Here is a 14,637-nt window from a genome sequence, read left to right as displayed (position 1 = left end):
GGTATTGAAAACCATGGGGTTAGATTCCAGAGGCCAAGACCCCATAGGACTTGCTCTCTCCAAGCCACCTTCCATGTCGCTGCTGGAGTTCTTACTCTAATTTTTTTTTAATGTTTATTTCTGAGAGAGACAGAGTGTGAGTGGGGAAGGGGTAGAGAGAGAGGGAGACACAGAATGTGAAGCAGGCTCCAGGCTCTGAGCTGTCAGCACAGAGCCCTACGTGGGCTCGAACCCACAGACAGTGAGACCATAACGTGAGCTGAAGTCGGATGCTTAATTGACTGAGCTACCCAAGCATCCCTGGGGTTCTTGTTCTAAAAGCAGAGCAGGGAGAAGACTGGATTCTGGGTGAGATGGAATAAGCAAACGCGATCCCATGTCTCCCATTAAATACAAGTGTAAGCTAGGGCAAAACATAGGGCAACTACGTGAGGGCCCTGAAGAGTAAATGGCAGAGGAGGAAAAAGTCTAGATTTTGAAATAGCATTGAACTGATGGTGCTTCTAACATTTTTCTTGTGTTCTCTGGTCTGGACTCAAATCAGCCTGAAACCCAGAAATGGGCATTGGTATGGACAGGGAGCGTTCCAGAAGCAGCCTTCTGCTTTTGGTTTGAGTAGGAGGAAAAAGGATTCCAGACACTCAGAGTAAAAAAGCTTCCCATGTTTCTTATCCTTTCCTGTGTTATCTTGCACCCTAGCTCCTAGGTGACTCCATAGTGAGAATAGCCATGGTAGTTGTGTGCAATTGGGGCCTGCAGCACCCAAAACTCAGAGGGAGGGAAGGTGTAAACTTTCTCTGGGAGGGAGAACCGTGGTCACGAGAGGGTTCGGAGGCACACATGTTGTTTCTTTCCCGTGGTTCTCCCACAGCTTGACTCCAGATATGGACACAGTCACAGAAAATAAGTGGCAGATCAGGGTATATAATGGCCCAGGTTTCTGGCTGAAGGACTAAGAGGGGGAACCCCAGGGAACCTAAAAGTATCAAGGAGTTATGTAGGAGGAGCTCAGGAAAGTTACCTGAAGATTTTTTTCATGAAGCCCTGTGTTCACACAAACTGTACATGCATGAATCTGGCCCTAAACAGCATACCGCAGAATGTGGGAATGGAGCAACAAGGTAGGTCATGCCCGAGTCTCAAACCAGTCACTGGGTGGGACAATCCAGAGGGCACAGCGAGAATTTTGAAAACTGAACTGGCGCTAGAACCACAGCCCATGAAAGACAGGTCAGAACTTGTGGCTTGAGTTGAACCAGGTTAATTTCCTGCTTAGACAAAAATGTCAACATTTTCTGGAATATTTAAACAAAATTCAGAGTCTTAAAATTTTCAAAGTGTCCAGGAAATAAGCCAAAATTATTTTGGCATACAATAAAATAGGAAAATCTCAACTTGCATGGGAAGAGATAAATCAACACACCCCAGTGCCAAGGCAACATAGATACTAGACTTTTTAAATACTTTTAAAGCAGCCAGTCTAAAAATGCATCAGAAGGAAAGGGCAATGCTATTGAAGTAAATGGAAAGATAGAAAGTCTAAGTAAAGAAAGATATAGAAGATATAAAGAAGAACCAAATGGAAAGTATAGAAATGAAAATAGCCAAAATAAAAAGTTCACTAGTTGGGCTCAGTAACAGATTAGAAATGATAAACCTGACTTCAGATGCACCAATAATTACATATAACTGGCTTAGTCATAGCACTTAAAAGGCAGAGATAATCAAAATGAAAACACAGGATCCAATGAAATGTTGCCTACAAGAAACGCACTTTAGGGCGTGCCTGGGTGGATCAGTCGGTTAAGCCTCCGACTTCGGCTCAGGTCACGATTTCATGGTTTGTGGGTTTGAACCCCGCGTCAGGCTCTGTGCTGACAGCTTGGATCCTGGAGCCTGCTTCAGATTCTGTGTCTCCCTCTCTCTTTCTGCCTCTCCCCTACTTGAGCTCTGTCTCTTTCAAAAAATAAACAATAAAAAAAATTGAAAGAAACCTACTTTAATTAAAATGTTATAGGTAGTTTAAAAGCAAAGGGTAACAGAAATAAATACCATGCAAATGTTAATTAAAAGAAGTCCATGTTTTTTTTTTTTTTTTTAATTTTTTTTTTCAACGTTTTTATTTATTTTTTTTTTGGGACAGAGAGAGACAGAGCATGAACGGGGGAGGGGCAGAGAGAGAGGGAGACACAGAATCGAAACAGGCTCCAGGCTCCGAGCCATCCGCCCAGAGCCTGACGCGGGGCTCGAACTCACGGACCGCGAGATCGTGACCTGGCTGAAGTCGGACGCTTAACCGACTGCGCCACCCAGGCGCCCCAAAAGAAGTCCATGTTAACATCAGAGAAAGTGGACTCCAGAATCATCATCATCAGTAATAATAAAACAGCAAGGAGTAAAGAAGGACATTATAATGATGAAAGCGTCAGTTCACCCAGAAATGAAAAAAAACTGTAGAGCTTCAAAATAGATAAAGCAGAAGCTTAACTGAAATAAGAAATGGAAAATCATCAGTTATAGTTGGAGAGTTCAGCATTCCTCTCCGGTAATCAGTAGAGCTGGTCAGCTAAAAGTCAGCAAAGCTATAGAGGAACTATATAGCACCCCCAGCCAACTGACTCCAATTGAGAATCTCAGAGCACTCCACCCAACTACAGTGGAGTACCCTCATTCTTCAAATGTGGGTAAAACATTCACCAAGATGGACCACATTCTGGGCCATAAGGCAGATCGTAACAACTTTAAAAGAAACGAAACCGTATGATAGGTTTTCGGACCATGATGGAATTGAACTTTTTAATAACAGAGATAACAGGTGTATTTCTGTATGCTTAGAAATTAACATACTTCTAAATAATTTCGATGTTAGAACTTCTTGATGGAAATTGGAAAATATTTTGAACAAATTGAAAACAAAATAGCAGAAATTGTGAAATGTGATTAAAATAACGCATGGAGGGAACTATTTAGCATTAAATGCTTATCTTAGAAAAAATAATGCAAACATTCACCTTAAGAAACCACAATAAAGGTACGCCTGGGTGGTTCAGTTTGTTAAGGTTCAACTCTTGATTTCACTCAGGTCATGATCTCATGGTTCATAAGTTTGAGCTCCACGTCTGGCTCTTCACTCTCAGATTCTTTTTTGGGATATTCTCTCTCTCTCTCTCTCTCTCTCTCTCTCTCTCTCTCTCTCTGTCTCTGTCTCTGTCTCTCTCTGTCTCTGGCATTCTCTGTCTTTCAAAATAAATAAGTAAACTTAAAAAAGAAGAAGAGGAGGAGGAGGAGGAAGAAAAAGAAAACAGAATGGAAAAAAACTGGAGCAAGTAGAAGGAAGGAAATAATAAAGAGTAGAAATTAGCAAAATTGGAAACAAAATAAAACAGTGAAGCAAAAATAAAAATAGATTTTTTTGAAAAAAATGACGATGGGAAAAAAAAAGACACAATTTGCCAACATCTGGAATGAAGACAGTATATTATGATAGACCCCACAGACATTAAATGAGTAATAAGAGAATTATAAACTGTTCTAAGCACCTAAAATTGATACCTTAGATGAAATGGTCTAATTCCTTAAAAACCACACACTATTAAAACTCACCCAAGGTAAAATGGGTAACCCAGTTAGCCCTATTTTTAACTGTTACTAACAATGTCTACTAAAGAAACTTAATTTGCAGTTACTAATCTTAAAAAGGAATCTCCAGACCCAGGTAGTTTCCTGGTTAATGTAAACATTTAAAGACAAAATAAAACCAGTATCATACAGTCTCTTCCAGAAAGTAGAAGAGGAGAGGATGCTTCACCAAATGGTTCATTTTATAAGACCAGAATTACCATGATAGGAAAAGAGATAAAGATAGGATACTATAAACCAGTATCTCTCATGAGCCAAGAAGCAAAAATCTTCAGCAAATATTAGTAAATGCAGCAATATATAAAAAGAATAATGCACTATGGCCAAGAGGGAATGCAAGGGTGGTTCAATATTTGAAGTTCACTCTGTGTAACCCACGACATTAATTATGTGCAGAAAATCCACATGATATTAGTTGAAATAGAAAAAGCATTTGACAAAAATCATCATTTACTTATTAAAAAAACAAAAACAAAAACGAGCAAACTAGAAATTAGAGGGAGCTTTTTTGCCTTGATAAAGGACAATGAAAAAAAAAAACACTACAGCTGATGTCATGATTGTGAAAGACTAAATGCCTTCCTCAAATTATTGAGAACAAGGCAAGGGTGTCTACTTTTATCACTCCTGTTCAACATTGTACAGTACAGTTAGGCAAGATGGGGGCTGGGGAGGAAGGAAGAAGATATACACTGGGAAGGAAGAAATTAAATTGTTTTTGGTCACAGACAGCATTATTGTCTAAGTAGAAAGTCTGAAGGAATCTACAAGGACAAAACCTAAAAACTCTTAGAACTAATACATTTAGCAAAGTTACGGGATACGAGGTCAACACACAAAAATCAATTTTATTTCTATATGAGAGTAAAAGAGTTGAGAATGGAAATTTTTTTAATATAATTTCCAGTAGCTCCAAAAAATGTGAAAACCTTAAACTTTAGCAAAAAGTCATATACAGAATCTGTAGTTATAAACTACAAAGCACTGATGAAAGCAATCAGATGATTTAAATTAATAAATAGTTCATGGATTAGAAAAGTCAGCATAGTAAGGATGTCTGTTCTTAAAGTTTATAATGCATTTCTCCTAATACTTCCAGAAAGATTTTATGTAGATTTAGACAAGCTGTTTCTAACATTTATATGAAAAGGCCGAAGGACAGGAATAGCCAAAAGAATTTTGAAAAGGAGTGAAATTGTAGGAATCCTATTACCTGATTATAAGAATTACTCTAAAGCTATGGTCGTCAAGATAGTGTGGTATTGGCAAAGGGATAGATGAATGGAAGAGAGAGTCCAGAAATAGAGACACACAAACATAGCCAATTGACTTTTTTTTTCTTTTTTTTTGCAAATTTGTGAAAGCAGTTAAATAAAAACAAAATAGTCTCTTCAAAACATGGTGCTGGATTCAGTGGAAATGTGTATGGGAAAAAAGTGAATCTCAATCTAAACCTCACAATTTACACAAAGATTATGTCAAAACAGATCATATATCTAAATAACTGAAACTACAATTTAAAAAAAATTTTTATATATTTTGAGAAGGATTGTGTATATGTATAGGTGCATGTAAGTGTGTTATAATGACTTTGTCATATAGTAGACATCTCTATTTTTTTAAATTTATTTTGAGAAAGCATAAGCAGCGGAGGGGCAGGGGGAGAGAATCTTCTTTTTTTATATTAAATATAATTTATTGTCAAATTGGTTTCCATATAACACCCAGTGCTCATCCTAACAGGTGCTCTCCTCAATGCCCATCACCCACTTTCCCCTCTTCCCCTCCCCTCATCAACCCTCAGTTTGTTCTCAGTATTTAAGAGTCCTTATGGTTTGCCTCTCACCCTCTCTGTAGCTTTCTTTTTTCCCCTTCCCCTCCCCCATGGTCTTCTGTTAAGTTTCTCAGGATCCACATATGCGTGAAAACGTATTGTATCTGTCTTTCTCTGCCTGACTTATTTCACTTGGCATAATACCCTCCAGTTCCATCCATGTTGCTGCAAATGGCCAGATTCTTTCTCATTGCCAAGTAGTATTCCATTGTATATATAAACCACATTCTCTTTATCCATTCACCAGTTGATGGACATTTAGGCTCTTTCCATAATTTGGCTATTGTTGAAAGCACTGCTATAAACATTGGGGTACATGTTCCCCTATGCATCAGCACTCCTGTATCCCTTGGGTAAATTTCTAGCAGTGCTATTGCCGGGTCATAGGGTAGATCTGTTTTTAATTTTTTGAGGAACCTCCACACTGTTTTCCAGAGCAGCTGCACCAGTTTGCATTCCCACCAACAGTGCAAGAGGGTTCCCATTTCTCCACATCCTCTCCAGCATCTATAGTCTCCTGATTTGTTCATTTTGGCCACTCTGACTGGTGTGAGGTGGTATCTCAGTGTGGTTTTGATCTGTATGTCCCTGATGAGAAGTGACATTAAGCATCTTTTCATGTGCCTCTTGGCCATCTGGATGGCTTCTTTAGAAAAGTGTCTATTCATGTCGTCTGCCCATTTCTTACTCTCCATGCTCAGCATGTGGGGCTTGATCCCACGACCCTGGGATCATGACCTGAGCCAAAATCAAGAGTCAGACGCTCAACCAACCGAGCCTCCCAGGCACCCCCAAACTATAAAATTTTTAGAGAAAACTGGAGGAAATTTTTATGACTTAGCATTAGGCAGAAGGTCTACTCTCCTACTTCATGTCTTTGAGATTCTTTCAATGTGTGCTTCTGTTCAGTGGATAATGGACTTCAGTGAGGTAATTTAGAGGACTAACATTTATTAAACATTTACTCTGAGTCAGGCATTGTTCTAACTCAATCCCTACAACACCCCTGCAAAATAGATGCTATAATATTTACTATCTCACTTTTGAGATGAGGAAACTGAAGCACAAATATTCATAAGTATGACCAGAGTAAATTCCACAGCAGCAGAACAGCAAGTGCCCTGAGCACTCTGTTTTCAGACCTGGGCTGTTACCCACTCCTCCGTTCTGACATCCTCATCTTCCTCATTCTTTTTGAAAATGCAAATCACTGATTTTCATGACTCCCGCAACCCAGGCCATCTACTTTTTCTTTCTGTGTGAGTTCTATTCATCCGCCCACATTTAGGTTGGTGGGTTTTTGTGGTTGAATCAGAGCAGCGTTAACCCACTTCAATCCATTTAGCGCCCTCTTGTGTCTGCAGTGGATTTTACAGCAAGCAGTGCTTCCGCATTAGGGCTGGGATACAAAAGATCTAGTGGGAAAGCTTCTGAGGATCAAAATGTGATAAATTGGTGTGATCAGAAACTTGAATGCCCTTAGACGTGAACTTTCCGGTGAGTTGCCTCCATGTGATTTGTCAATAAGAATAGAATCTTGGAGGGAAGCCGCTGACAGAAAACTTACAGAAATTCAAGTTGGCTTTTAAATCTCATTTTGCTATCTTCTTTTGTAGTAGGGCCTTGGCCCTTGGGCTTCCTGCATTGTGGGTGGCCCTGAGCTGTTAGGGTGAAAATCTTCATTCCTAGCTTTTCAGCCTTAGAGGCAGGGTCCTCTTTAGGGGTGCATCTCTCCAAAGGGTAGAGGGTAGATTGCTTCCCCCGTGCCTTTAGGCCAATTTAGAAGAAAGTATTAAAATCTGCCGGAGGATTTGCTTCAACAGTGAAGTAGAATAGGAAGAGGACAGTGGCACACGCTTCCCTTCCCTGGAGATTTGCCAGTTTGTTTTGGGTGGGAGAGGAGGAAAGAAAGGGGGAAAGGGAAAAAATGGGGGTAGAATGTGCTGAATTCTCAGCATTACTCCCTGAAGGTGTGGGCTGTACCTTTCTGAAGGAGGGAGGTATAATGGAGAGGGATGGGCTAGGAAATAAATTGTAAAAACCAAGAAAAACACCTGATACTTTCTATTAAACAATCATATTTTGTTCTTGTCTATTTATTTACTTCTCTATTACAGATGTAATAGATGTCCATAGTGGGAAATACAAAAGGGAAAAAAACATATCCAAAGAACATATACCAATCATATTTCATGTATTTAATATTTAATAATTAATATTTAACATTTCATGTATTTTCCTTCCCTTCTATGCATGAAGATTTGACTGTTTTGTTGAATTAGGTCATGTTTATAATTTTTTACTTTTTAATTATCTTATCAGAAGCATTTAATGGGTTAGGACATAACCTATGCAGTCATTTACTAGAGCTGAGTTCTAGAACTATGATAGATATTTAGGTCTTAGTTAATATTTCATTTTACTTTAGTACTGTTTATTTAGAGAGAACAGAGGAGGGGCAGAGAGGGGGAGAGGGAGGGGAGTTGGGGGGGAGGAATACCAATCAGTCTGCCCGCTCAGCACAGAGCCAGTGCAGGGCTCGACCTCAATAATGGCGAGATCATGAGAGCTGAAATCAGGAATTGGGATGCTCAACTGACTGAGCTGCCCAAGTGTCCCAGGTATTAGTTAGTATTTTAATAGAGGTGACACTTCAGTGACTGTCTTCACTGCTTTATTATTATTATTATTTTTTTAACTTAAGGGTTTTTTTCTTAGTACAGATGCCTGAAATCACCATGATGGGGAAGAGCTCAGAGAGGACTTTAAGGCTCTCAGTACTGACATAAAGGAGCCCACCTACCCTGCCTACCCTGGCTGGAGGTGGCCTCCGCCCCTTGGTATCAATGGATTGTTTGTTTTGTTTTGTTTTTTAATGTCTGTTTATTTTTGAAGTAGAGAGAGAGAGAGCACAAGCAGGGAGGGGTAGAGAGAGAGGGAGACACAGAATCCGAAGCAGGCTCCAGGCTCTGAGCTATCAGCACAGAGCTGACGGGGGGCTCGAACCCACAAACCGTGAGATCATGACCTGAGCCAAAGTCGGTCATTTAACTGACTGAGCCACCTAGGCCCCCCTGGTATCAATGGGGTTTGTAGAGTAGTTCCTGCACTTTCAAGAGCCTTGTGTTTTTTTTTCCCCTCTGTCAAATGGGAGTAACATTTCAAGTGCCCCCTTAGAGCTTGGCACACAGTGGGCATTAAATGAAATTATTTTAAAGCAATGACAGCACTGAGTAGCCTTATTACAGGATTTGTATCAGTTTGCCTTGCCACCTGTAATGTGTGAGGTTACTTGTTGAACCTCTTAAGCATTTGATACCTAATTATTTCTTTAAAAAAAAATACCTCTGCTGATTTAACAGAAAACGCTACCTCATTATCTTTTTAATTTTTTTAGCATAGTGATGATGGACAAATTGGTGTGTTATTGTAGAATAGCTTGTTGTCTGTCTTACGAAATGCTTTTGACTTTTTTCTCTTGGCATTTAGTATTTTCTTAGAAATTTGTATGAATTGTGTATACAGTAAATCATCTAAGCCTTTATCATACTATCATATGGCTGTTTATCTATTATTTCTTTACCTTAAACTTTGATTTTCTTTGTATGTTACATACACCTTTCTCATGAAGATGATAAAGTGGTCGTAATTGTGATCTCTTCATTGTAAATTCTGTAGATGAATTTTTAATCAGGTCTATATTTCTTGCAAAGAACGACAGTATTATATATTCATTTCCAACCTTCCTACCCCTCGTTAATTCTCATGTCTTTTACATTTGCCTGAAATTCTATAATAGGGCTAAATAATCATGGAGCTTAGCGGGCACCATCTTTTAATTTTCCTGATTTTAACAGGAGTATCTCCAGTGTTGCACCACTAAGTAGAATATTAATCAGTTATTTTCACAAATGTAGTGTTTATTGTACCAAGCATATATTCAGTTTTTTGTAAATTTGAGTTTTTGCATGTTGAAGAGCATCCTTTTTCTCACAGCAATTGTGTGTTTTTGTTATTTGATCTTTTCTTGGCTAGGAAAGTATTTTCTAACATCACACATATATTTCTATGCTTGGAATTAGTGTATGCTCACTGTTTCATGTTTTACTCTTTTCATTCAGCGCCATTTTCCTACAACGTACATATAAACATGGGTATGTGTGCACGTATAATGAATAAAAGAGAATATATCTGTGTGTTAAGAATGATTATCCTAGAATTATGGTGGCATTATTGAATTATTTTCACTTCACTCTTCCATATTTTCCACTTTTCTAAAATGATATGTCCTGTGGCCACGAAAAAAAGTGTTGCCTGAAAATGTTAATCCTTTGCCAATTAATGATGGGTGAAAGGATTTAGGAGGTCACCCGTGATTTAAGAAAGCCTATTTATGTCATGTATGTAACTTACTTGTTCATGATCTAGAATCCCAAGTGATTTTGATATTAAGGGAACTGAAAAATTAGAGTTAATAATTTTTTTTTTACAAGGCAGTAATATGGCCTATCTTTTCTTTCTGGTGAAAAATGATAATATGCAGTGACTGTCTTTTCCTTAACTAAGAATTTGGGATTTAGTATCTGAAAATTATTTTTCTCATGCTTTCTGACATTTAAAAGAACCTGAACAGTCTTTCAAAGGAATTACAAATAATAAAATAGGTATTTATCTCTTATCTAAAGGATTAAAATGATAATCAGGAGGGTTGCATTGCACCTGAGACCTGCCAGGTTGCTTTTAAAAACTTGATTTTTCCTCTTGGCCCCAGTGGGAGGCCACAATCCAGACACCGTCCCGGGGGTATGGCTGCCCCGTCTGGGACTGCACACAGATATAGAAACATAAAAGCATGCATTTATGCATCAAGACACACAGAAACAACAATCACTGTATTTGGTACCTTAATTGCATCTTCCAGACACCAGGAATAGCCCTTGCTTCCTCTGCCATGGTCAAGACTTTCTCTCTGAGATGAGATTTAGCTAATTTCAGAAGAGCTCAGGAAATCTCCTCAGATTCAGTTTGTAACACACCGTGCACTTAAAATATGAAAATCTCAACCAACATTATGATCACTGAAAATTGCATATACATATAAAACCATAACGTCTCCTCCTTTTTCTCTTCTCTTCTGTAGCTTTGGGCCAGATTATGTTGTATGTGGATGGGATGAATGGAGTAATAAACCACAATGAAACCATTCAGTGGCTGTACACGCTCATTGGGTCAAAGGTAAGAGAAGGGTATGGTCGAACTTTTACTCAGTTTGCATATCATATACCTTTCTTTTTGTTTTCTCTGAGATGGCTTTGTGGAAAGAAATTCTGTTTAGCTTGGTTCCAGCCGTGTAACAGTAGAAGTGAGGATGACTATTTTACAGATTTTAAAATACATTCAAATTGCAAAAAGTTTATGAAGTTTTAATGCATTTTATGTTCTCTTCTTTCAAGCTTTAATCAGATGCTTTTGGCACCTCTAGTTTTTAATGTTTATTTTAAAAATTGTACTAGAGATATAGTATCAATCTTATCTGTTTCATTTCATGTTCATTTATGTTCAGTTACAAAAGGACATATGTGTGTGTTGTGCATATGTGTGTGCATATTCTTCTGTGTAGTTGAAGGAATTTGAGACCACCTTTCAACTCTACCATCAGTTATAAAAGTAGCAGTTAGTAAAGATTGACCAGGCCCCAGGCACCATAGTAGGTGTTTTATAAGCATTATCTCCTTTAATCCGTGATGAGATAAATGAGACCGTGATGAGATAAATAACATCATCCCCATTTTGTAGTTGAGAAAAAGAGTGCTTAGTTGGGAGAATCCTCTGATTTCCCCCATGCATCTTGGCACGTGATATCCTGATCCATCCATGACTTGGCTCTGAACCCCACACTCGGGAAGTGCCCCAACAAGGCAGACCTACCCTGTCACTTGAGCTGGGCAAGGCTCTGACGTGGTCCTCCCTGCATTCTCAGGTGGGGCCACGAGAGGGGCCGTTTGGAGGGGGGATTGAGGAAGAGTAAGAAGGGATCCTGTCCTGAGTAGGTGCAAGTGGATCAGGCTGGAGTGTGGTCAGCTTTTGGGGCGAGGGTGGGGTGGGGCAGCATGGAGGAGATGAAATTGACTATAGTGGGCAACAGGGTCAGGCAGAGGGGCAACTAGAGGGCCTGCATGGGGCAACTAGAGGACTTGCACAGGTCACAGGATCAACATAATGTTCTGGCGGGGGGGGGGGGGCTCTGGAGAGCACGTGGTCAGCCTAAATGGCTCCCATCCCTGTCCTCACTGCCACCGCCACTCTGGCGAGCCACTCAAGGCTGGTGTGTGCCAGCGACGAGCTCATCATGGTGAGTCTTATCCCTTGGCCTGACCTCTCCTGTTACCTGCTTCCCAAAGACTCTGCTGTGCTTCAGGAACATTCAGCCCTGATTTGACTTTGTGTCGAGAACAGATTCCATTTGAGGTTTATCGTCCTTACAGACTATCGTCCTGGTGATGGTGCCCTTGTGTCGTGAGAAGGGCCTTTTCTCCGTGGATGGCCCCGATACGCAGGACTCATTGCATCCCAGATCCTTGGTTGACCCTTACATCTCCTTCTCAGTTTTCCTTTTTCTCATATTATTGATGATCGATTTTTTTCCCCATTTCATAATAGAAATAGCCATGGTTTCTCTCAGAAGACTAATAATTTTTTCTCCTCTCTCTCTCTCTCTCTCTCTCTCTTGTTTTTGGTTTTGTCTTCTATGGAAAATGGAAATGAATCTATTTACAAACTGCTGTAGGTGACCTTAGATGCTGAATGAAATGCTGGCTTTACTAGGTTGATTTAGCCAGGCTGAGGGAAGATTTATATCTCATATCCTGTTACAGTGTTTTCTGTTTTTTTTCCTTATGCTGGGAACCCTCCCCAAGCTTCATGTTCATTTGGAAACTGCTCCCTTCCCAAGGCTCCCTGGATGGTCTCGAAGACCCCACAATCTAGGGAGATGGGAGGAGATTCTGTGATAGAAATGGACTTTTGGTAAATGTTAGAGACAAATAAATCTTTATAGCTTTATTTATAGTCATGATAAAACACCAATAGCCAGCTCTATTTCTGAAAGGAAATAAAACCTAACATACTTACAGTAGGAAAAGTGACCATCTTTTAGCTCATCAGCAAGAAGGGCATAGAGCGAGGGCAAGATCTAGGTGGTGGGTTGGGAGAAAATAAGCGAGGATACAGAGGGAATGTCACGGAGGGAAGACAGGGAGATGGAGAAAAGTGAGAGGAGAGATCCCAGGGGTGGAAAAGAAAAAGAGGAGAAGAGAAAGAGGAAACAGGCCCAACAGTGATCATTTCTCTGCTCAGTAGATGGGAGGAGGACTCAGTCTTTGGTGTTGCAACACCATGCTGCTGATTTTTCTTTGGAATCATTCTTTTAAGAAAAGAAAATGAAAGGAACCTCCTTCTTGCATTTCTGTGTAACATGGAGAAATCCTAAAATTAGAAGTCTTCAAGAATAAGTTTGTAGGAATTATGCTTTCCCAGCCTCCTTTCACATAGTGTTCATGACCCTGGGCATCTCTCCCTGAGGCCTCTGTCTGAGGTTGAGTGTTCTCCTGCTCCCCAGCCACATGGGGCATCGGTACTGGATCGGTGCTGGTTTTTTTCTCCATCTTTGATTTTTCAAAGGAGGGTCCATAGTAGTCTCCAGCTCCTGTGCTCAGCACTGAGCCGGTCACTATGAAGACAAGAAAATAGAGCCCATGGTCAGCCTGAGCCTTGGAACTTACAGTGTTGTTAGAAGGGGGACCATGGGTGACTCGCAGCCTATATCCACCCACTGTGATATCAGCTAAAGGACTCGCTCTGTTCTGCAGGGTGTGCTCAGTTCCAGGCTGGTGGCTGAAAGTCAGCAGTGGGAGCAGCCAGCAGATTGATTTTCCGTGTAGTTCTGATGAGATCACCTCTTATTTGCAAAACCAGTAATGGAGGCCCCTGACATCCCCCTTACCCCCCAGGTCTAGATAGTAAGGTATCTGCAAGAAACATGGGTGCACAGACCTGAGACCTTTAGGTTTGGGGAAGGAAGCCTCTGTCCCCTCCTTACACATAGGTTTTCCAAGTTGAGATTAAGAAATCTGGAAAGCCAGAGGTCCTAGGGCTTTCTTTTGACTAAGAGTCTGATTTCTCAGAACCTAAAAGGTTTACCTTGAGTTCGTATTGTTTTGGCCTTAAACAGGAATGGAGCTGATAAATGAAATCTTGGGTTAGAGAAACCTTGTCCTTCTGTTTTCATAATTGTTCGTTTTCCTTCCATGAAAGGCAACAAGATGTGATTTTGCAGCCTGCCAGAGGGTCATTATGCAATGCATATTTGCAGATATTTGAGACTCCTAGCCAGAGGAGAAAAGTATGCATTTGCAGCCAAATAATTACTTTTTAAAAAGAAAGAAAAGAAAGTGTTTTCAATCAAGTGTTTCATTTTATTTACAAAAGCCCGTCTTTAAACTCCGCAGTCAGAGGTAGGGAGAAGATGCCCATCTCTTGACTTCTCACACAGTATGGAGTTTTTTCTCTTCATACGTCTGAAGTCCAATAAATTGGGGTGAAATGATTCAGCTTGTACAGCATGGCCTTTCGTCGCTCTAACACAGAAAGTCCGTCTCTCTTTATAGATCTCCTTCTGGCCTATGGGGGAGGCCCAGGGTCCCCCACCTCCTTGTGGGTTCTCCAGGGATGCCTCTTGTTGTAGTCATGGAATCTTCCCTCTCTGGATTGCTGTCCACCTTGGCTCAGCCTGCTCTCTCTTTTTCTGCCCCCTACCCCCACGGAATCTCATTTTTTTCAGCTGTGCCCCAGGTTGCTGATCACAGATCTCTGGACTTCCTTTTTGATGGTTTGGAGGTAGGCATGCTCGCACAGTAGCAAAGCTGTGAGGTGGTGACACCTGGTCGCAAGTTGCAGGGGAAACCGAATAATGGAGATATGGGGACATCTTGAGGAATAGCTTCCTCGGTTTGGGTTTCTGGATATAGATAAGTAAAAGCAAAGATAGGGTCACAGCTTTGAATCGGAGTGGCCAGGAGTCTGGCATTGCCTCTGGTAGGAATAGAGAAGTTGGACATTGAGATTCATTGGCAGGAGAGCTTTGACATACTGTTTTTTTGTTTTTT

At 40.4% G+C, this 14,637-nt stretch overlaps 1 protein-coding gene across 4 annotated transcripts in view; it reads left to right on the top strand.

Moving 5' to 3' along the window:
- The window catches only part of FHOD3 (formin homology 2 domain containing 3), a 480,663-nt gene that overhangs the window by 275,165 nt on the left and 190,861 nt on the right, over window positions 1-14,637 (top strand). For all 4 annotated transcript variants that reach the window (XM_030336761.1, XM_030336760.1, XM_030336759.1 and 1 more), the window contains exon 6: window positions 10,614-10,708. In XM_030336761.1, the coding sequence (XP_030192621.1) occupies window positions 10,614-10,708 (95 nt within the window). The remainder of the gene's footprint in view (window positions 1-10,613; window positions 10,709-14,637) is intronic.

Source organism: Lynx canadensis, chromosome D3 (genome assembly GCF_007474595.2).
Source record: "Lynx canadensis isolate LIC74 chromosome D3, mLynCan4.pri.v2, whole genome shotgun sequence".
In the NCBI taxonomy this organism is placed as follows: Eukaryota; Metazoa; Chordata; class Mammalia; order Carnivora; family Felidae; genus Lynx; species Lynx canadensis.
This window is presented reverse-complemented; position numbering and strand designations above follow the sequence as displayed.